Consider the following 25,297-nt stretch of genomic DNA (forward strand, 5'->3'; position numbering starts at 1 on the left):
TTTAATGATTTGTCTTTTTTTGTTGTACTGTACACATTCTATAACCAGCCCCCATGCAAGCAGTGAATGGGTTAACATGAGCTCAGCACTGTAGCCTGCTTAGTTCTGCAGAGCCATTAGAAGGATCAGCATCAGTGTTAACATCCAGGTTTCCATCACTGCACACCTCTGAATACCATAGTGCTCAGCTGGAGAGGTGCCAAGAGTTTCTTCTTCAGCTGTCTATGGGCTGGTTCTTTTTTTTTTTTCCTTCTCCTTCTTCTAGGCTGATCCCTTGAATGAGCTCTAGTGAAAGAGCTGCTGTCTCAGACTCACCTCGTACACAGGAGCAGTCACATCGAGCCCACTGATCCCAAGGAATACCATCCACATCAGCTCCGTCTTGTATCCCTGCAGGTTGTCCAGCGACTTCAATATGCGCCTGGTAATGTGTTTCATTTCCTAAATAAGCCACTTTGGTGATTTTCTTGTAATGCTCGGTGCTTTTCTGTCTTGTCTTTTGAACTAATTGAATGAAAAATGTCAGGGTGGCTCCTGGGACACATGATGCTATTTATTGTAGTTGTCAGCAAAAGATACATAGGTAGATTTGCTAGGGGGGAGGTGTACGTGAAACATCACAGCAAAGCAGTGTATGAAACCTGAGGGTTAATATGTCTTTGTATTTTAGCAAATCAGCGGAGTGGGACACAGCAGAATGGCAGATAAGATTGTAAAATATCTTCAACCTAAATTCATAAAGCAAAGAGACTATATTCATTCGAAATGCCCTATATTTCACATCTAGTGGTTATAAACGCAGTGCTATGATCCAGCTCTAGGTAGCATGCTGTTACTTGGCTTGAAAGCATCATGGAGCTGGTAAGATTGAGTTCAGTGCATCTCAGGTAGACCTTGAATCATAGCACATGTACAGTAGTGTGTTTGGCGCCTAGATGCCTGCAATAGATATACAGAAAGGTAGCTGAGAAAAGTCATTTCTCTTGGTGCCCACACTAATCAAAAGATGTAAATACCATTTAAATTAATAGCATTGATATCATGCAGTGTTCCTGTTTGGACTCATTAAAATATACCTTTTATTCCGCTAATTAAAATAAATACAGCTACAAGGAAATAAACCCTGATGTAGCTACCTGGCTATGCCAGAAATAACGGTGTGTACCTGATTGCCATAGGTTGGAGCGCATTATTACTAGGTACAACACTATATCATTCCAAGTGATTGTTACTAGATAGTGAGAGACTTGCACTGTCTCTCCAAACACACCGTGCTTTCTGGCACAGCCAGGTAGCTACATCAGGTGTGACACAATTGCATTGTCTTTAATCAATTGTCTCACATGGGTTTATTTCCTTGAAGCTGTACTTATTTTAATTAGCTGAATAAAAGGTATATTTTAATGAGTCCTCAGGAACACTGAAGACTCATTAAAATATCACAAAAGAAGCATCCCAATAGCCTGAACTCGTGGCTACTGTCCCACAGTCACTCCTACCAACCATTGTGGTCAAGCAGTGCCATCTACTGCACTTATTCCTTCACCTGCTGTCTCTGGAACTCTCCCATTATACCACTCAGATTGCAAGCTCTCCGGGGCAGGGATTTCCTATCCTATTGTCTGACTGTGCTGTGCTTATTGTATTATTATAATTCCTTGTATTGTATTGTCTTTGTGAAGCGCTGAGTACACTGTCAGCATTATGTAAATAAATACATACTCTGCATCATATCACTGCAATTAATTTAAATGACATTTACACCACTTGACTATTGGGTTGTGCACCAATTAAGAGGAATTACTTCGTTCTCAGCTACCTTTCTGGTCACCAACTTTGAATCTTCTGGTTGCATGCCTTCACTGCTTGATTATACCTAGACATACAGTATTATGCTGGTGTAGAGAAGTTACCCTCCCCCTTCTTTCTTTATATTACAACTTCAACGGATATAGTCAGCATTCAGCAAGTGTGAGAATATGACTCTGAATCTGCATCGTGGATAGAAAAAACATGTTGTTAAAAAGTGTGTGCAATTCTTTGCTGCTATTCACAGTAGTCTCTGTGATCATATTAGTCTTGCAGACAACCAGATGGTTTGCAGGATGTGCTGCTTTTCTTGGATTTATAGAAAAGATAACTGAAATACAGCTCATTAGATGGGTCCGTGTCTGAGAATGGCAGATGGGCTCAAAAAAGATGGCGTTTTTAAATGGTTGAGGCATTGGTCTTGAACATACAAGCTTCAATTTCACCCTCCGCCACTTTCAGCGATTGTGATGAGACCCAATTACTTCCCTGTGCCTCCACTTACCTACTTATAACTGGCTAATAATCAAATCATTGGGGGTTTCTCGCCACTCATCTACGGAGTTTTCCATATTGACTAAAGTGCCAGAAATATCCTGCCAGTTCTCCACCTCTGAGGTAGCTGGGGAAATGCCTGGTTAGTATCATTGTAATGTGTTTTGGAATGAGAAGAAGCTATACACACACGGTCATATATTTATTATTTATTATCATCAGGGGCGAGAGGAAGCAACATAGCACCAGTAATCACTAGAGCTGTGCGGTTTATTTCATGGAAGTATGCAAATCGGGCATCATCATTTGCAGATATTAAAAGTTCATGCTCATTGCAAAGTCCGAACCAGGAACAAATGGCATCAGATCGCACGGCCCTTTCTATACTGAGATTTTGGCAATATTCCGGTGAAAGTCCCAAGATCTCATGGTCACCTGGAAAAAGGTTGCATTGAATTATTTTCGTGCACTCCTGAGCAATGTGACCTTTTGCTTACATTTTGCAATAGTGCAAAGTGTAAGAGAAAACCGTGAACCTTTGCAATACAAACTTGAAGACATTTGCCCTGCTCCAGTAATCACACACTGGAACATTCACAGAAACGAAGAAATGAATTGCCTTTAAGTGTCTAAAATGTCTTTATTTTCTCTTTGGCGTAGAGCATTTTGTCCTAAAATGCCAGGTCCACTACAACATGCAGTCCATTTTCTGCAATGCAAAATCAATATTGTGTATGTTTTACATTATAACCTTCTAACGATATTCAGAATTACTGCTACAAATTAGATTTGAAGACCACCGATGTCCCTAGTTTAGATGGGAAGAGAAAGTACTTCATCATATACCATAAATGTTTCAAATGCATTTACTAATTTGCATTTGTGAGCTCCAGAAAGACGTAAAAAGACCAATATGCCTATAATGACAAAATGGGTACATATAACCTGAATACCGCATCACCTTGTCTAACTGTAGAATATATATATATATATATATATAATAAATATATATATATATACACTGTATACAAATCATACAGTGTTGTGCAAAACGTAGCTGTGCAAAAGTCTAGACCAATGGCGGCCAACTCCAGTCTTCAAGGGCCACCAACAGATCAGGTTTTAAGGATATCCCTGCTTCAGCACATGTGCTGTAGCAGGGATATCCTTAAAACCTGACACCTGACCTGTTGGGGGTCCTTGAGTTGGCAACCCCTGGTCTAGAAGCTCAACAAATCCTGGAGAAGTGTAGATTTGGGCTACCTTATTATCGCAGCGGTGCGCAAACTGGGGGGCACGCCCCCCAGGAGGGGCGGGAGAATTTGCAGGGGGGGGGGGGGGGGCGCGGGCTGTTACAGAGGCCCCGTGCTCTTCCCCCAAGCATTTAATTTAATGCCGGGGGAGGCCTCTGTAACCTCACTTACCTACTGGTAGCCGGGTCTTCGGCGACGCGTCGCCGTGGCAACGCGCATCAAATGACGTGACCCACACCGTCATTTGAAGCCGTGCCTTCGGGGAGGGACACGAACGCTGCGTCTCCCAGGAAGGGGGCAGCAGCTGAAAAAGTTTGCTCAGCGCTGTTATAATGGACCAACAACAGACTCTTTGTCTTCACAGATATTAATATTGTGTGCGGTGGCTTCGAAATCTCGCCGATCTCTATTTTCTGTCTCTGAATGCTCTGTATTCAATCTGTGAAGAAATATCTGGTGCATTGAGGCGTTGGGTGCTCCGTGATGCAGCCCCAGCGTCACACAGTCCGGCAAACGTGTGGGATTTGTTAGAGGAAAAAAATGAACTGAAAAGCTTCCCGTCTTATCCAATTTGTATTCTTGCTTTGGAAATGTTTCCCAATATGTAGTCTATAGGGCTCTGCCCCTTTGCTTACACATTGTAGTATTACAAGGTCCACTAGCATGGCAAGGGTTAACATTCGTGGTGTTTTTGAAGGAGAAAAAGGGGCTGGAACCGTCGAAAAATGAATTTATATTTAATATTAAACTACAATAAATCATTCCGCTTTCAATGAAACAATTTGGTAGACAAAGTAATACCCAACCGTTAGCATTCCAGCCAGATCCTAATCCTTCCATTATAACCACTACCAACATTTTCTTGTTGATCCCTAAAAAAAAGGAACCCCATTAAAGGTCCTCTAATTCAATTCCCACGAATAACCCAATCAAAATAGCCCCGCTTAACGGCATTTTTCTCCCCTGTACTGAACCACTGTGCCGAGGCTTTTTAATTATTTTTTTTATTTTTTTACTGCAGCTCACTCGCAAATAACAGAATGAGATCACTTTCCCAAACTGCAAAAGAATGAGCCTGCAAGATGCGGAGAGCACAGCAAAGTTAATATTTTAGGTTGTTCTTTTCACTGTTATCATTACTGTTTGTTCAGAAAACATCAATATGTCTTGCACAGCAGTAGTTCAGGGATGTGAAACCGTGATGCATATCGGCTGCAGACTGCAAGAGAGAATGGTAATTAAACTTTGATGCGGAGGAACCTCATGTCGGTCGTGCTGTCACAGAAAAGCAATGTGTATCAGCCGCCTGGGGCAGGAAACATTTTGCTCTTGCTCACAATGGGGGATTCATCAAACTTTTATGAATTTTTTTTTTTTGCTCCACAGCAAAAAGTTTGCACGTTCGTTTCTCACTGAAAGCAAAACGCTGTGCGCCGGACACACACCAAACACAGAACCCGAGAGAACGTGAGATTACCGTACTAATCTGAAAGCCAGCGTTTTCATCTCATGGTCCATCGCCATCATGTTTTTTTCATTTGTAACGTTAGTTGGTGAAGAGCAGCTATCGCAGACTCGCCAGATTTGTACATCATTCCAACCACACATTATATAGGTTATGGTGGGTAAAAAAAAAGTGCCCCCAACCCTCCACCGTACAGTATACAGCAAATAAAAATACCACTGGTAAGCATATTCACATCTCAGACAGGTCTGTAGCCCTGCTGTTAACCATCATCTCTTAGCATTCAGTGCTTCTGCTGCAACCAGGAATTCTGGGAAATTACATGTAAATAAGCACACAGTGGGTCACCTTTTTACTTCATGTCTTTTTGACATTGTTGGTACCGGGGAGTCGCCCGGAGCTGAACCCGGGTTATTTTTTTATCTCTGGAGACTCCCGGATTTTGGAGACACCGGTGTATATACCGGCGTTCTCCCCTTTCTGAGGTTCAAAACAGCCTCCAGCTCCCGTGGGCCAACAGGGGGCCGCAGTGTCATGCATTGCAGACTCCTATTGGACAGCCGTTTGTGTCTAGGGAGAACACTGGGAATTACACTAATATGCATCTCCGGGGGTCTTCAGAGCTAAAAGGTTTACCCCCCGGAGAACCCTCTACTTCTATTGAGGTAATGGGGGAAATTAGGGATTGATAATATATATATTTATATATAGATATATATATATATATATATATATATATATATACTGTATCTCTATCAATCCCTAATTTCCCCCATTACTTAAGTAGAGGGTTCTCCGGGGGGTAAACCTTTTAGCTCTGAAGACAGCCGGAGATGCATAATATCCTATCTATCATCTTCAAATAGTGCTACTTCTTACTGCTGGTACAACCACTAGCCACTTACTAACCACAAGACACTTCTGTTGAAAGTGCTGGTTATAAATGTTTGTTCCTGACCTGCAAATCTTTTGCCCTTAGAAGCTATTTTAGTTAAGGGTTGGGAGTACCAGGAATAAATAAGTATTGTCTGTGCCGAACCCGCAGCGCTGAGGTTACCGACCACAGGCCTCTGGAGTCCTGATACAGGGGGGCAAATCTGAGTCACAAGCCAAGGCCGGGTCAGGGTGCAGAGGACGTTATCGGGGTCACGGTCCAAGGGTCACGGCAGGCAGAGTACAAGGCAAAGTCTGGGGCGCGATCCAAGGGAACGAACACCTTGCTTGGGCACTGACTAGTAGCAAATAGCTGCAAGATATAGGCCTAGGACAGGTGTAGCCAATTACCACCATTTTAGTTCAGGGCGAAGCGAGACCACTACCTGTCTTCAGCCACCTTTTTGTTGACGGCGACTGAGACCACTGTTTTTGGCCATCTTGGTTGAGGCGAAGGGAAAATAGAATGTCAACAATTTCACGGATGTGCCCGTACCAAAGGGGGACGGCCGCAACAGCGGGTCCTGACCGTGTCCTACTTGGCAGAACAGACTAGTTCTAGTAGGAGTAAATAGAAGTACATCTGACAGACTGAATTCACTGGAAAATGTAATCTGTAAAGGGAGACCAGCTATGTGCTGAGCTAAAATGATTATGGGGAGCTAAGCTCAGAGTATTTTCAAAGGTTTCAATCTGACAAATCTCTGTTGAGATGAAAAGTAATACAGTGACAGGGAAGGGTGAGGGAAGCTTGGATGAAAACAATCCATTTTAAGTAAGGGTAAAAAAAACAACTGCACTACCATTTTTAGATGGTATTTTAAGTGTTATACAGTATATAGTCTGATTAAATAAATCGGAGGAGGGTATTTTTCCTATTACATTATGTATTCTTTACATGCACACAGTGGGGGTTATTCATTGAACTGGAATACTGCCCATCGGGGATCTATTGCACACAGTTACACCCCCCCCCCCCACTCTGCGATCGATGCTGCATCGGAGGCCTACCCCCAAGATAAAATGTGTGTGTGTGTGTGTGTGTGTGTGTGTGTGTGTGTGTGTGTGTGTGGGGAGGTATTGACTGAAGACAGGTGGGTATGGAGGGTGGGGGGAGGGATTGAGTGTGAGCAGGGGTGTGGGGGATTTAGTGTAAGGAGGGAGTGGGATTGAGTGAGAGAAGAGGAGCGGTTGCAAGAGTAAGGGGGGCGTGAGAGGGAAGGGGAGTAAGTGAGCGAGGGAGGGGAAGAGGAGGTGCAAGAGAGGGAAGGGGATGAGTGAGAGGGTGAGCGAGACATGGGTGGAAAAATACATGGAGGGAGAGGATGGGGAGATGAATAGAAGGGGGGAGAGTGTAAGAGAAAGGGGCCTCAGTGGAAACTCTATTTCTGGGCCCCGGTAAAGCTGTTGGCAGCCCTGGTTGCACAAACTCCCGTTATAGGCAATGGGAGTCCCGCTTGGCAGTATCGCAGACTCGCCAAAGCATTGATTGTTCTCTACATAAAGAATATATAATTTATAATAATATAATATAACGCACCTGCACTAAGGCTGGTACAGCATGGTCAGACTTCCCTACCCCTTCCTTGCACCAGGTTACAAGGAAGGGTTCAGGTCTGTTGTGGCGAGAGATGAAGCAGGACCCTGCTCAGTCTTAGTAATGTATTCAGGCAACAGGGCAAAAATGTACATACACGACCTACAGAACAAGGGCAGAAGACCCTGTGTTTTGCACTCGAACGCCTAAATAAATGAATCAGTAAAACACAACTTTGAATCCTCTTATAGAAACAGCTGAAATAACACAATATTCTAAAAACAAGAGTTCAACATAGCTCTAGTAAACACGAGTTCCACATAACTCACTCCATTGGTGGGGTGTCCTCGGGCGAGACCTTTTTATAAGGAGGCTGTCACATGGGGAAGGCCTCTGACCTCGCGGCCTTCCAGCGAAGCAGTTTCTCCTCTCGCAGACGCACACAGGTCACTCACTTTTTAGTGTTTTGTTGGTCCTGCAGGCAATAAACAAAACTCCTAAAAGCTCTTATATCAACAAAAATAAACATTGTTATCGCCCCGCTTGTCAGCAACGGCACACGCCTGTGAGCACGTGACTTGTATAGGTGACAAGGATTAATACACAGCTATCTGACACGTTAATCTCCCCGCAAGGCCCCAAAAAAGGCAGGGCCCTAGAAACCGGCGCTTAACTCGAATTATTAGACCCGACTTGTCAGTGACCCCTCCGACAGCCCCTCTCGCCCTTTCAGCACTGCGAAACTTGTACAGCTGCTGGGCAGCCACTGACCAGTCACTGACCAGTTGTGTCTGATGATTAAAGATCAGAGCAATGAGAGAGAGACAAAGAGACCATTTTTCTGCAGTTAAAAAAAACAAACCAATTTTCGCGCATGCGCGGTCGGCCTGCAAATGGCCAGAGCCGATATGCAAATGTCCCACACCGATTGCACGACTGACAAGAGCCGATCGTGCATTCGCCAGATTGGCTCTTGCAGGCCTCGCAGTCGGCATGGCGGCAGTGCATTCGCCATCTGCGTGGGCCATTTGCGAAAAATCCGGAAAAAAGGATTTGGGCGGATTCACCCATCTCTAATTCTGACATATGTAATGGCTAAATGGTTTAATCAGCTGCATGCTTCTCTAAACTCAAGCGTTCAGTAATCCTTGCTGGTAGCAAGTACTTGTCACATCTGCCTTCGGAGGTTTTATGATGTCTGTCATTTTGATCCAAAGTATGTGTCGGTGAGTATACTGCATGTTCAATTAGTCCTACAAATGTTACATTGATGTTATTTGGAGGATTTCAGCATTACATAAGACACATTTGTGGAATCACATTGAATAAAGTAAAGTAGCTGTGCAATGCTAAAATCTCACATTGCTCGAATCTTTGCTTGACTTCACGGGTCTTATGTACCAAAGTGAATAAGACTATTTATTTTTCCATCTATATAAATGCTGGTCATAATTCACCAATTTGGATCCATCATATGAACCATATCCATTTATATTTTGTGTACTCGGCGACGGACAGGGACCTTTTCAGTGCTGAATAGACTTGCAGGTTAAAGTGGCAAACGTATGAAAAAAAGCACAATTTTATGAAAGATACTTGACAGATCTACTTCATCTGCCCAAATGTATCCAGTGTCACCCATTTGGGCCGGGTCTCTCTCGCTATAAAGTGGTCACACTCCTCACATCAGCAGCTTCAGACTTCACTGTCCCACTGTTTTGAAGTCAGATACGACCCACTTAATGCTGCTTTTCTCATAAACCCCCAAATGTCAGTTATTGAAGCCTCCCTGTGACCTGTGCAGGTATGTTAAACTCGTGAGCAGGGTAGAGGTGCGCCGATTCAGTTTGAATGGGACTGCCAGGGACCCCTGCTGTTAGTCGGATGGGCCATTAGTCTTTCTGCAGAAATGTCACTGAAATGTTGCAGCATGTACCCAGCATGTACCTGGGTCTTGTTGGTGATTTGCCCCAGATTTTCCAAGGCAAGTTTTAGAATACTCTTCGGCGCACCTGTACAGTATGTAATCTAACTGAACATCTTTATAACTTCTGGATATCCCCACATATCACGAGAAAACACGACGAGTGATTTTAAGGACGGGAAAATCCCAGGCACCTAATGTTTGTGTTATTTATGAGCCTAAAATGTGCTATCTTTATTCCAAATCAATGGCATTGAAGCCAAGCATTTAACTGCTGTTCTGCAAATTAAAACCTACTTTCCTGGGAGGTTTATGACTTGGAATTCACATTCCTGAGTGAAGCGTTGTAATTAAAACTAAAGCAGAGGCAAGAGGATGATGGATGTGACCCAATCCTTCAGCATAATGAAGTCAGTGTAATTTTTCTTGCGCATTGGATAGACTGCACATTTATCACCGGGATGTAGAACATATTCAAATAATAATAATAAAAAAAAAAAACAATTACACACAGGCCTTTCTGACAGCTTCTGTCACATGAAACCTTATGAATATTCTTCTGTTGGTTTTTAATTACAAATATTGGTTTTCTAGAACCGTTTGCAGCTTCACATTCATTTTCTAGATAAAACCCAAGTTCGGAAATGTCAGTGACAGAGAGAGGTTCTTTTCTTCAGCAGGTTGTTCTATTAGAAGCGAAAGGGACAGATTTTCTGTTGGTACCTTACAGGCAACTGAAATAATATTTTCTTGCGAACTGCTGGAAAAACGCGTAATTATTCACATTATACAATCTAGGCTGCTCGCCTAAAATAGATACCGCATTGCACTTTCTAACTAATACAAAGATACAGTATCATACCTGGTACTAGGGCCGGCTTTAGGCTTTGCAGGGCCAAAGGTGGCATGTTGGCAGCAGGGACTTAGCAACCAGCAGCGCTCCGGTAGTGTCACAGCGTCATGTGATGTGTCACATTGCCATGGCGACATGATGCTGCAGGAGGCGGAGGCGGCCCCCTGTCGGTGCCGGGATCCAACTTCTGACCAGGGGAGGATGGGGAGGGGGGGCGCACTCCCTCCTCCAGCTCCCCCCTCCGGTCGGGTAAAAGTTGTATCCTGGCGCAGACAGGATGGAGCCCAGGGGCCCAATGCAGCCGTCTAGCCCTAAGGCCGGGGGTAGTTAACTTCAGTCCTCAGGTGCCACCAACAGGTCAGGTTTTCAGGATATCCCTGCTTCAGCACAGGTGGCTCAATCACTGAGCCTCTGAGACAGCTGTGCTGAAGCCGGGAAATCGTGGCCAACTCGTCCTCAAGGGTCAACAACAGGTGATGTTTTCAGGATGTCCCTGCTTCAGCACAGGTGGCGTCTGAGCCACCAGTGCTGAAGCAGGGACATCCTGAAAGCATCACCTGTTGGTGCCCTTAAGGACTGGAGTTGGCCACCCCTGGTTTAGATAATTATTCTGTTCCATTATGAGTACTGTATATGTAAAGTGCCCTTATTTCTAAATCTCTATTAATAACTGCTGGTCAATTGTCATGGAAACTCACAGGTTATCATTTTTTTTAATTCAACCTACATGTAATTACAGCTCTGGTAGACACTGAGGGCTCCTTATCCTCTCCACTGCCTGAGTTGCAAAGAAATGCATTGTTAGAACACATGTTAACCCCACAGTTGCCAGAGCAGCATGCAATAAATTGCTAGCCCTTTTCGCACGGGTTAATGTCAAAACAAACTGTTTTTAAACACTGACCAAACAGTAACTACGGTACTTGGGACTAAGGCCTCGGTCCCGCTGCGCTCGTTGGCGCGGGCGGCCACACGCGAGTTCCCCACCAGCAGGGGAATCCTCGCGAGCCGGTCCCGGTCCCCCCTGGCGGCACAGCGCACTACACGCTGTGGTGCGTCAGCCGCTAGGGGACACAAGAAAATGGTGATGTCTAGCGTTGACGCGTCACGTGGTGTGGCTGTAAGCCAATGGGGAGGGGAGGCTTTGGGAGGAGGAGAGGCTTCGGGGAGCGGGGAGGAGTGTGGAGTGAAACCAGCATGCCTGTCTGTGTGTGTGTCTGAGTGCGTGCGTGCCTGTCTGTGTGTGTGTATGTGTGTGCCTGAGTGCGTGAGTGCCTGCCTCTGTCTGTGTGTGTGTGTATGAGTGCGTGAGTGCCTGCCTCTGTCTGTGTGTGTGTGTGTATGAGTGTATGAGTGCGTGAGTGCCTGCCTCTGTCTGTGTGTGTGTGTGTGTATGAGTGCGTGAGTGCCTGCCTGTGTGTGTGTGTGTGTATGTATGAGTGCCTGCGTGTGTGTGTTTTACTTACCACCAGCAGCTCCCTCCTGTAGCCTGTGGAGGGAGGGAGGGGGGGGGAGAGTAGCGGGTCCCTCCGCTCAAGCCACGCCCCCCCTCCCTGTCAATCCTCCCACTCCCGCCCACCTCCCGCTCTGGCTCCCTACAGACCGCATATCATGGTCTGTGTAGTGTCAGCGCACCGCCTGTCTGCAGTGCGGGCGCGCTGACTCTGGGAGCGGGGCCTTAGCCTAAGGTTACATTTCTAACGCTTCCCATGACAAAGCTACTGATCAGGACCTGCCCTAACACTAAGCTTGCCTCGGTTACTCACGTTAAATATTTCTGAATGTGGCTGAACTCCGATCTAACATTCGGTCCAAAATCTATCCCAAACTGGAAGAAATAATGTCTAAATCCCTAAACCCATTGGTCAGCGCATTGCACAGCTGATGCCAATTATTGACTATGGGAATATAGTGTGTGGCAAAGCACCTCAAATTCACCTCGACAAACTTGACATTATTTACAACTCAATATGCTGCTTTGTCTTATTATGCAACTTCAATTAATATGTCATAAGGGTGGGTGTTGGACTAGGTTGGCTATCCCTTGAGTCCAGATGCCACGTTCATCTTTCCTGTCTCACCTTCAAATACTTTCTGGGCAAGTTATCCAATTACCTGAGCAGGCTTCTCACTCCCACTGTACACAGCACTTATCTCCTTAGATCCACCGCCAGAAACCTGCTTATGGTTCCTAGTTTCAATAAAGAATCCGGTGGCTCTTCCTTCTCGTACCGAACACCCCACTGCTGGAATAATGTGCCGGAGTCTCGGAAATCCGTCTCATGGCTAAAGCTTTTTCTAGACTACAGCTGTTTCCTACTTTAAAGAAGATTTCTAACTATAACTAGTACTGTCCTCAGCATTATTTTGTGCCCAGCGCATACTTGAAAATGAGGCGTCTCACTGTATTTTTTCCTGGTAAAATATTTGATGCATAAATGGGGTTGCCAGGCGGCTTGTCCAAAATTACTGGACACAATGGTGAAAGGTGCGACGCGCTCGAGACACACACACACACCTCCGCTCCATGCTGTTTCCTCCTCTCCTTGGCCCCACCCTCAGGCTCCTGACACATCCTCCTGATTTGGCTGCATTACCCAGCAGCAGCCAATCAGGATGGGAGGAAGCTGCCCAGCCCCCTAGCAACAGCTCTGCTCAGGGAAATCCCACGGCCCCCAAACCGGTCAGGTCTCTACAGTATGTCCAACGAGGTAATACCAAACACGTATTACCTCTCATTTGTAAAAAAAGAAATAAAAAAAAATAAGTCATTTGTTAGGTGGGATTGCTGCTGGATATGGATAATCTTAAATAAAATGCATTTAGTTTTTAATCTTATCTTTATTTTGAGATTTAATTGAATACTGCAACTGAATTAACCAATTTGGGCCAAGGGTAGAGCAAAACGAGAACATGTGTTGGTAACCTTATGGGTAATTATATTGCCATTTGCTGAACACATAGTCCCCCAATGTCTCTTGTTATATTTCCTTGTATGCTCCTTAACCACATTAAGGTTCTTGGCACCTTCCTTAGCTGTTCTTCATAAGCTATTTTGGATCAGGACAAAAAAAATGTTATTGCACATGTTCAATTTATACTGTATTCAATATATATTTAATTGACTAAATGAACGCCTCATATTAAACATCAGCTATACAATCAATAGTTTCCAGATGGATGACTAGTGTCCAGCTGCCTCCCTGGTCTTTTAAACATAACTAAAGATGGCAACAGCTGGGCCTATTTCACACCTTAATATCTCATCACTGACTGCTAATCCAGCACATTTTGAGATTCCCATGATTACCTTTTACTATATATATATATATATATATATATATATATATATATATATATATATATATATATATATATATATTATATTCTCATACACATTTTAAGTTATGGTGGGTGAAAAAGGCGACAATAAACCTTCACCGTATAGCAAATAAAAAGATCACTTGTGAGCACATCTGATGTGAATGTGGTAACAAGTGATCTTTTTATCTTAATATATAAATCTGAAGTTTGTGGGGTTGTAGATGTGGCCAATCAGATTCGTCCGTGGGTGTGCCCGCCCACCCGCGACTCTCATTGGCCAAGAGGTAAGCTCCACTGTGACACCCACAGAGACACACACAGACATTGGTCCCTGTGTCCGCCCCCACACGACTCTCATTGGCCAAAAGCTACAGTGACATCACTGACACACACCTACTTGACTGTCACACACTGACACCATACCCCCAGAGAACCCCTGCGGAGTCCTTGGTAAGTTTCATCCATCTCACACTCTCACCCCTGTCTACACACACACACACTCACACCTGAGACCATGCTTCACACACACTCACACCTGAGACCATGCTTCACACACACTCACACCTGAGACCATGCTTCACACACACTCATACCTGAGACCATGCTTCACACACACTCACTGTCACCCCCGTTCACTCCCGTGTACACTCACACCTGAGACCAATAAAAACGGAAAATACGCCACCTAATAAAAACGCCTTCAGCTCCGCACACACGCCTGCACGGACCTGCACACACGCCTGCCCGACACTCCCTGCACACACGCCCGCACGGACCTGCACACACGCCTGCCCGACACTCCCTGCACACACGCCCGCACGGACCACACACACGCCTGCCCGACACTCCCTGCACACACGCCCGCACGGACCGCACACACGCCTGCCTGACACTCCCTGCACACACGCCCGCACGGACCACACACACGCCTGCCCAACACTCCCTGCACACACGCCCACACGGACCGCACACACGCCTGCCCGACACTCCCTGCACACACGCCTGCCCGACACTCCCTGTAGCCGCGCACACACCACTCTCCCTGTAGCCTCCCTGTAGCCGCGCACATTTTACTGTAGCCTTGCACGCCATAGCCTGCACCCGGCCGACACTCCCTGTGCCACACACGGCCGCACCACACTCCCTGTAGCCGCGACCGCCACACCAAAAATCCATAATCGCATTCACAATGTAAAACACCATTACACAAAATGTCCGCATTCAACTGCCTTTCCCCCTTCGCACTCTGAATTGGCATTACAAAATGGCCGCCCGTCTAGCCAAGTTCACCTACGCAGTGTTAATTTACATTCACATTATAAAATGGCCGCCAGCCTATGGCTTACATTCGCATTGGGCCTTCATGATTGCCTTCACGTTTAATACATCTACAGCTTTAACACTTACGGCGCTGCACGGGACTGCGAGGGGGCGGGGACTGCGCCCGTGAAAGGCGCCGCACGGGACTGTGGGGAGGCGGGGACTGCGCCCGTGAAAGGCGCCGCATGGGACTGCAGGGCGGGGCCTGCGCCCGAGAAAACCGCCGCTGAGCACTGCACGGGACTGAGACCTGTGTGTGTGTGTCACTATTTGTGTGTGTGTGTCTCTCACTGTGTGTGTCACACTGTGTGTGTGTGTGTCTCACTGTTTGTAAGTGTGTGTGTCTCACTGTGTCCCCCCCTCCTGTCCACTGTCCCCCCCTCCTGTCCACTGTCCCCACCCCCCCTCCTGTCCACTGTCCCCACCCCCCCTCCTGTCCACTGTCCCCACCCCCCCTCCAGTCCACTGTCCCCACCCCCCCTCCAGTCCACTGTCCCCACCCCCCCTCCTGTCCACTGTCCCCACCCCCCCCTCCTGTCCACTGTCCCCACCCCCCCTCCTGTCCACTGCCCCCCCCCCCCTGTCCACTGTCCCTCCCCCCCTGTCCACTGTCCGTCCCTCGGGGGGGGGGGGCGGAGAAAGAGGGGGAGCACAGAAATAGGGGGAGAGGAGGGAGCGGGAAATTTAACTCACGGGCAACGCCGGGTTTATCAGCTAGTTTGATATATACAGGTGGGAGGGATAGGCTTCAGTCAGATACATTCCAAGATGCACTGTTTTTAAGTAAAAACCTCTCTTGCTTTATTCATTGTAACACCGGAAGAAGAGATCTGTGTATCTCGAAAGTTCGCACAAATAAAAGCATTTCATTAGCCACAGAACGGTATAGTCTATTTGTTTTTTGAGATATATATATATATATGTTCAAATAACGAAGGAAAAAACAAGGGGGAGGGATGGGAAAGGAAAACCTCGCATCTACTTTTTTCATGAGTTATGCCACCATAAGCCAAAGAAATATCCTGTTTGTCTTACATAGCAAGGCAAGGGTTGGCTGCCGCTCTCCGTGGATTGGAATAAAATATATTACTGGGAGAGAATAATAGGGTGCATACGGGATATATAAGTAGGTAAAGAGGGGCGGTCACAGAGGTGGCCAAAAGATGCCTATTTGCACTCGCTAGACCAGTTAGTTAGGCTAGGAAACATTCAATCCTTGGAGATAACTCCATAGCCATACACAATTATAAAATCATATTTATTAAACATATATACAACAGACTTAATGTCTAAAATACCACTATGTGGTTGCTAGAAACACGGAGGGAGCACCGGGGTAGTGCAGTGTAGCTACGAGAGTGATTCAAATTGTAAAAGACTGTTGTTTAGTGTACTGTCATATAAGTTCTGCTGGTGTTCCCATCATAATCCCATATTAATATCATTAAGGTGTATAACCTTTGTAGTGGGTTAGGATCACAGCGTGGGAGGGTACCTAGGTAGTATTGGCTTATAGCCGTGTATGGTGGGGCTATGTATGTAAGGGTAACGTCCCTATATGTCACGTGATGTCTAGACCGAATTGTTTAGGGACCCCTATACACTGTCCCTCTACCTCCCTAGAGTAAGGTGCCTGGTGCGCCTGATGTATGCGCCCCACTCGGCAAAATCAATAGTAATCTGAGCGTCACTACATATAATATGGTTCCGTTTTTAGTTAGGAAGCCAGTACTGTTATTGGTGCTGTCTAGATGCATACACCAAAAATGGATGAGGGAGGCATCTGGACATGCGCATTGGATATAAAGGCAGGATCTAATACTTACAAGCCGCGCATGCGCATACCAGAGAGCTGACTTCGTGCGTGCCAGTCTGACACGCAGACACGGCACATAAGCAATAATACATTCAAACACCTGCAGCCTTTGCCTCCCTCATCCATTTTTGGCGCGAAAAACATCACTATATAAACAGCATACAGCTTGAGTCCCCTCACCACTCCTAGTCAAAGTCTCTGGACGAAACGCGTCGGAGTGGGGGTGCTAGGCAGGACCCCTGACCCACTGGCTCACGTAACTATGTTACCCAGCACCAATGCTAATTATTTTTCTGGACTGTGACTTTCATTATTATTTTTTCATTAGGGGCACTGACTACTTACACAGGGTTATGTAATAGGTGTCCATTAGGCATTTTCCTACACATGCTATATTACTACTCACACAACTCCACACACCCAGGGATCATATTCCAATTTACCACCTTTCCCACATAGGATTTATGCTGAAGGTACTGGTCAAAAGATTGTTGTATATTCATGCAGATGTGTGTTGCCTGGTGACTGTCAATGATATTTTGACTAGTCTACCGCTTGGTGTGTGATGTGAATTATCTTTAGCTCTGTTTAGGTGCCTTTTGAACCCAATAACCCATTGTGAATTATTTGATTTACCCTAGTGTTGTTTAAGTCACTATTCTACTCATGTATAGGGTCGACAATGCATGTCGTTCCCTAGTGTTGTTAATTGGTGCTTAAAAGGGAACAACCGTGACAGGGGTCCATGCCTATTTTTTAAGTGTTTTTAATCATGTACTGTTTATTTAATTCTTCTTTGCATTGTGTCAAATAAATAAATTAATTAATTTTTTGCATACCTGAGTGCTCCCATACGGGTTACTTTTTTCTCTTTCTTTTTATATATATATATATGTAGCACACTTTCCCCCACCCCCTGGGAGATATGGTGGCTACCGTGTGTGTGGTGCGTTACCTTTGGCTCACAGGAGGCATGAGCCTCCGCTGCTGAGAGCCTCGGGTGTGTCTGGTCTGTCTGGTGACAGCGCCTCCACCTGTGCAGGATCCTAACTATGTTGGATAGCCCCGCCACAGGACCCAATATAGTAATACACACATTGATAAGAATAACTGTTTCCTGTAACCATAAGATAACCAACAATACTACCACATCCCCACCAACTAGGCCTCGCAGGGCCGTAACCCCACAGTGTCCTCCAACCAATGTCCCCACCTGATGGGATATCTCTTCAAAGTACTGAGGGGCCCTTGGGGACCCAACCACCCTGGTGTCCACAAGAAGCAACCCACCCAATGTGTGAGACAGCGCTGCCCACAACTAACGTGTGCAAAGGTGGTGCACTTGTTGATACCTGCCGGGTACTCCAGCACCCGGTAGCTCCACAATGGAAAGGTAGGTTCCACTGGTCCAGCGATGGTTGTTGTCCGTGTGGGGTGAGACATTCAGATGTATGCCAATTCTACAGGCACATGTCCCAACAGGGGAGGAGACAGAAGCAAGCTTCTACTACAACTAGAGGCGAAAATGATTTACAAGCTTGGTGCTGTGTCAACCAGGTGTCTTAATGAGGACCTTAACTTCGGTTGTTTTCTGTGAATAGACTATTATCAGAGACTATTGTTGGACATCTTTATTCAAGTTATTTATGTAGCTTTACATGCCTGTCACCACGCCTTGTGGCTCCTGCTGTACTGTTTCCTGTCATGCATTGTCCATGGATTATGTGCACATTGTTTTCCACTACCCTCTCCTCTCAGTATTCACTGTTCATCCTACATACCCATATGTACCCTCACTATTTCTTCACCTTCCCCCACTTTCCATATTTTACTTTGGCGGTTATAGTTCTCTTTTACTCCCTCTACAGCGGTGATTACGTGTGCCAAGCAGGTGCCTTTGCTGATCGCGCATGCGCAGTATATCATCATGGAAACGGAGGATGCTTCCACTAGCTAGCCCAGATCCTGATAGCTGCTACACCCCTTGCTGGTTCACAGAGTTGATGGCTGATCCAAAATGGCCACCAGGGGATGTTTTGTCCACAACAGCTAATTAAATAGGCTCCTGCCTGGTTGTATCGTTGCATCGCAATCAGCACGTAGTGTTTGCCTATTTAATTGGCTGTTGTGGACCAATCAAACCCCTGATGAAGTCACGAGGCGCGACGAAATTTGTAGGGACGGTGGGTGCGGGCACGAGGAGTTCTCTGGCGTTTCAGCAATTCAGCCGGCTTATTATTTCACCTAACTAAAGCAGGAGCAGAGGACATTGAGGCACTGAGAGACGCAGCGGATCGGCGCCAGCTCGTGGCAGGAGCTGTATATGGTGAAAAAAAGGAAAATTGTGTATGAAGAGCGCTAATGCTTAAATATAATTAGTGACAAAATACTAAAAATACTTACAAAAAACCTTAAATAAAGGACTAGGCAGCCTGATATAAATGACCCACACAGATCACAACACAATCACAAAAAACACAAACTAACGGCGCCTAGATTAATATCACCTGAGTGATTAACCCTAGATAGTCCAGCCCTCACAGTCCAAGTGAATTCAAGGATGGCTTGCTTGATGGCTCATAACATGTGGGGATAAAAAAGACAAATCATAGTGCAACACTGGAAATACAAACTAATGAGACAAACAAACACTAACAACACACAACACATAAACAAAATAGCTGCAATCAAAACTGATACATTTAATGAAAAATGATCGATGTGATAACAATCAACTTAAAAGAAGAAATACACTGATAGAAGATCACTTCCGGAGGGTCTAAAACTGAAATCCTACTCACGAAATGTAAACAGTAAGGCAGCACCAGCTGCAATGGAGCCTCCGAGAGAGAACCGATGGAGAAGTATCACAGGGAGTCTGCAGACCTCAAACGTTGGCACCGCGTGACCCCATTGGCGCGCTCACAGACCCGCTGTTTGCCGTTGCCGCCGGATGACGCAATGCGTATGCGTCGTGACTCGTGACTCAGATTCTCTGATGCATCCTGCGCATGTAGTGCTGCAGTGGAAAGTCTCTCCAAAGTCTTAGGAACTCATATGATGGCAAAATAGAGGCAATAGAACCAACCTATAACATGAATCACTCCCTAGGGTCTTCTCAATCAGCGTTGCTCCGTTAATACACGAGAACACTTATCTGCTCCCGAGATCACAAGCCTAGGTTTGGATCATGCATGCGAGGACTGTGAGGGCTGGACTATCTAGGGTTAATCACTCAGGTGATATTAATCTAGGCGCCGTTATTTTGTGTTTTTTAGAAGCTGTATATGGCTATTAACTGATCAGGTGTACCCTGTTTGTTCCGGACTCCCCCACCCTCGTGGTTGACTCCCAACAGAGATTTCTCTCCAATGTGTGTTTGTTTTAATATCCTGTAAGTGCAATTCCTCGGGGCTGCTTGTTCTTTTAAATGCACAATTGTTTTATACAGTTATATGCTATGGAGCCTGTGCTTCTTTTTGTTTTTATTTATATATATATATATATATATATATAGATATATATATATATATACATATATATCACTTTTGTATCTTATATTTGCGTCAAAAAAAATCTGCCAGATCTGAGGTGGCATAAACTTTTCTTGCCAACAATGTGCATCAGATCTATGTAGCAGTTTCATATAATGCAATATGTTAAAACAAAACTTGTATTTGCACTTTCTTTACGCTGATACAGTACATCTCTCCCCCATGGATTTTAGTATAGAATTCAAAATCCCTGTCATTAATCTTGGTGCATTGCTAGAATGCATCAGCTTGCCCACCAAACTCCAGTTTCTTGGTTATTTGTGTAACCATGTCATCTCGCCTCATGTGTGAAATGTTTTTTTTTTTACAGAATAGATGATCTTCCCTTGCCTTCAACATTTGTAAGAATTGCTACTTATTATTATAAAACAATTCCCGTGTCCTTATTGATGGACAGAGTAGAGATGGGCAGATTTTTTTTCTTCGAACTTGAATTCGCTGCAGGTGGGCCAGTTCCTTTCCGACTCAAAAAGAAAGAAAACCGATTTGCCTATTACTGAAAATCGGAATCCGAGTCCAAATCTAACAAATGGCATCCAATCCGACGTTGGCTCTACGTTGAATCCGACGTTGGCTCTACGTTGAATCCGACGTTGGCTCTACGTTGAATCCGACGTTGGCTCTACGTTGAATCCGACGTTGGCTCTACGTTGAATCCGACGTTGGCTCTATGTTGAATCCGACGTTGGCTCTACGTTGAATCCGACGTTGGCTCTTTGCTGAATCCGACGTTGGCTCTACGTTGAATCCGACGTTGGCTCTACGTTGAATCTGACGTTGGCTCTACGTTGAATCCGACGTTGGTTCCGACGTTGACTCTACTTTAATCCGACGTTTGCTCTACGTTGAATCCGACGTTGGCTCTACGTTGAATCCGACGTTGGCTCTACGTTGAATCTGACGTTGGCTCTACGTTGAATCTGACGATGGCTTTACGTTGAATCCGACGTTGGCTCTACGTTGAATCCGACGATGGCTCTACGTTGAATCCGACGTTGGTTCTACGTTGAATCCGACGTTGGCTCTACGTTGAATCCGACGTTGTCTCTACGTTGAATCCGACGTTGTCTCTACGTTGAATCCGACGTTGGCTCTACGTTGAATCTGACGTTGGCTCTACATTGAATCCGATGTTGGTTTTAATATACACACGTTCCATGGAACGGATTTACATTTAATCCATCAGATTTCTTTTTTTTAAATCCGAAGATCTGAGGATCATGGACAGATTTTACAGAATCCGTGTGGGCGAAAGTTGCTGAAATCCAAACTGGGATTTCAACGGGGGGGATCGGATTTTGTCTAAAAAGATGGAGAAAATCCAGTAAGGGGGATTGGACCAGTCCACCCAGCTCAAGTGCTAAGCAAGGAATCAACTTCTCTAGTTTGTCTGTCTTTTTTTCCCCAAACTTTATTATATTTTAAATCCAATAGCTAAGGCCAATATTGCACATTTAATTATGAATCTCCTAGTTGGGGATTTTTTAAACATATTTTATATTTCATTGTGGCTGCAAAATCAATCCCATTGCATTTAGCCTTTTAACATTCCAATTATATTATATTGATTTTCCACGGTTTTGCAGAAATATCATCAATTTCTACACCTAAATTGCATGTAACGCTACGATGATCCCATAAAACAAGCATTTCCATTTTTTAAATGTCTAGCAGATGAACAGGTATTGCGAAGTTTTCTAATGTCTGTGACATTTTGTCATTTATTCATTTTCGTACTTGTCATATTCAGAAAACCATTTCTCATACTGTAAATGTGATATGTGCCAAACCAATATATTTGCAAATAAGTTTATTTTGAATACTGTCCAGTAATGGATTTAACAACTGGTCTTAAAATGCTAAATAATTATATAGGAAACCGATTTGTTTCGATATGCTGTACGACAATAAGGAAAAAAGCATTTCTTCAGCTTTGCCTAATTTTAAATGCTATACCTGACTTTAGAGACTGGGATTCCATATAGAACAGTGGTGACCATCTCCAGTCCTCTAGGACCACCAACAGGTCAGATTGTAAGGATATCCCTGCTTCAGCACAGTCATTGAGCCACCTGTGCTGAAGCAGGGATATCCTTAAAGCCTGACCCTAGACAGAACTGCAGAGTTGAACAAAAGTGAATTTATTGAAAAGTTTCCACAAACTTCCAGTACATAAAACACACACACAAACTCACCCACCTGGGTTACCAACCTAAAGTCCCAGGAGCAGGGACCTCCGTCAGGAAGCTTACCCCTGATGCATGTTCCCAACTTGGGCCGCTGTCCTTGGTAGTATGGGCAGAACTGCCTCGATCTCCGTGAGCCAGCAGTTTCATAGTTCCGGATGTCGCTCCCCTCCGCAAGTCTCTGGAACACCCTTGGACGACTTTGGATATTTAAATGGTCCACTTCGGCTAACCGAGAACTCTGCAACAAGTCTCTGGAATCAAAGCCGGGTTCCTCCTCATATATCCCTCTGTCTCAATCCACCATCCTTGGTAGTGCCAGTTACACGTGTGTGCCTGCTTCAGCACGGTTGACTCAGAGGCTCCGTCTTTGACTGAGCAACCAGTGCTGAAGCAGGGAAATCCTGACAACCTGACCTGTTAGGGGGCTTGAGGACAGGAGCTGAGCACCCATGCCATAGATAAGGCAAGGCTTTTGAGTAGCCCAGGGTGTATGCTTATATTGGGTGTGGGCTAGGAGGGGGAAGATTGCCGTGGATAGAGAGTAACATTTACAGTTGAAACTGTTCTATAAAAACAATTGTGGTCAGCTTTTAATGAGACGTTTTATGCTGTGTATACCGATTCTTCACTTTCATGCTTGTTGTTGCACCAAAGGACTGTAAACATTTTAAATGTATACTATGGATTTTTTTTCTATGAGTGTTCTTAGCTCTTTTACTAAAAAGTTCAAAGATTTAACTATTCTGGCAGTGAGATTTGTAATTGGTGCGTTCGTGTGAATAAAATAAATGCCTGTTTAGTGAGGCCAGTAATTTGTATCACAAACTGTTACATATGTGTAAACATGATGTTCATTTCCATTCTATCACAGGCAGCTGAAGGTGTCTAGGTTCCAGCAATCCTCACACAAAGCCAGACTACTGTTTATTTAGACGATCACTAAATAGCCAATTAATACAGTGTTTTTCAACCCTTGGGTTCCCCCGGGCATACCTAAAGGGTTCCCTGCAACTTTCAGGTCATTTGAAAATTTGTATGAAATACAGAAGAATTTACAATGCATCTGATCTCAGCCATGCTATTAGAGAGGGTTGGGGTTCTTTACAATGCATCTGATCTCAGCCATGCTATTAGAGAGGGTTGGGGTTCCTTACAATGCATCTGATCTCAGCCGCGCTATTAGAGAAGGTTGGAGGTTCTTCAGAATTTCACATGAGGTTCCTTAACTAAAAAAATGTTGAAAACCATTTAATTAATATATAGATCGGCAAGTGCATGTGAAAATGTTATCCTGAACAAATACCTGGTATACCTTTTGGGTTCCTTGGGTTTGAGAATACCTGTAATGTCAACACAATGCTCTCCCAAATTAGACATACAGTAGTAAATAGGAGACCAGGCCCACTTTATGTTCTAAAATAGCTTAAGGAACATCTGAAGAGAGTGAAGGCGAAATTGAAAGGATTGACATCTTCTTGACTCCAGTATGACAGATTGCAGAGTGGCACGATGTTCATATGCACAACACCATTTATGAGAGATGCCTACAATCAAGCATCACACATTTGTGCATGGAGTATGGAGCTAGCACAGTGATAGCCGTGTTAGCAGTAGGGAAATACTTCACACAATACCAGCATGGCACACATATCAACAGTATTTTGTTATACTTCCCTAGGGGGAAAAAATACTTCTGCGGAGCCAGAAGTGTATAGAGATGCTCAATGGTAGAGACGATCAACAGGTACTCTTACCTTGTTCTACCTGCCCAGCCAAAATCCCAAGTTTGCTCTCAGTCCCCTCCCCTAACCTTTTTAATTATACCACTAACAAGACCGCAAAGTCAGTCACCAACATGTGACATATAGTACAAGCCCAACAGCTTCCTCTTTTTTAAGTTAAAGAGATGTGCCTAAAGGAGGCACCAAAGGTCCCTTCTAAGAGGCGCACATAGAAGGGACCTTTGGTGTCTCCTTTAGGCACATCTCTTTATCTTGATACCCATACTCCCTCGGCAGCACGCTAACAACATCTAGGGGGTTTCTGAGTGAGGTTCCTCTCTACAGTACTCTTTTTTTAGTTGCAAGATTAAATAAAGATCCTGAGAAACTGTGAGTTCATTAACATACGCAGCCAAACTTGTAAGGCTTTGAAAAATTGCCAATACAAGCGTAGCTATAAATTGTTACTAATATTAGATGTATTCTTGTGCTGGAATAGAAATAAAGATGATACATTCAGTATACTTGATGCAAAATAAGGGTATTATCTGGTTAATGTAATATTGTCCTATTTAATGCATGCAGGTGTATTGGTTTTAAAGGATCTTCATAACTTTGCCTTCAATATGTTTACTTAACATTAAGCTATTTGCCAGTGAATAATTAACTTATGTAAATGTATGCTAAATTGTTTATCATATTTGCTCAATCACTTGATTCATGTAAATAATGTGCAAGTTTAAATGAATACAATATTACAATATTATTATTTTTTTTTAGCTTTTATGTAACTGGCATAATTTGCATATGCTCTTACTGATTGCTCATTTGTAAAAGAAATAACCCCAGAGAAAACTGCTCAATGCGAAGCAGGCTATTAAAAAAGTGCTGAAGGCTCCGGGGTTTCTCTTTCCATTTACATTTGGAAGTCAAATCATTTATCTTTGGCTGTTTTGTGAATAATTCATAAAAAAAAAATGTAGCTCTTTGCTTTCAGAAAATAAATATGAATAGCTCTTATCAGATATTTCCATACTGCGCAGGCACACTGAAAAACAGGACTTTCTTATTCAAGCAAATATCCCAACAAATATGAACTGGTTT

At 44.4% G+C, this 25,297-nt stretch overlaps 1 protein-coding gene across 1 annotated transcript in view; it reads left to right on the forward strand.

Annotated features, from left to right (window-relative positions):
* The first annotated feature begins 307 nt into the window (after positions 1 to 307).
* The window catches only part of SCHIP1 (schwannomin interacting protein 1), a 236,336-nt gene continuing 211,346 nt past the window's right edge, over positions 308 to 25,297 (forward strand). Inside the window, exon 1 of the mRNA XM_075570578.1 lies at positions 308 to 424. Coding sequence (XP_075426693.1) covers positions 416 to 424 — 9 coding nt within the window. The 5' untranslated portion in view covers positions 308 to 415. The remainder of the gene's footprint in view (positions 425 to 25,297) is intronic.

This window comes from Ascaphus truei, chromosome 14 (genome assembly GCF_040206685.1).
Source record: "Ascaphus truei isolate aAscTru1 chromosome 14, aAscTru1.hap1, whole genome shotgun sequence".
Classification (NCBI taxonomy): Eukaryota; Metazoa; Chordata; class Amphibia; order Anura; family Ascaphidae; genus Ascaphus; species Ascaphus truei.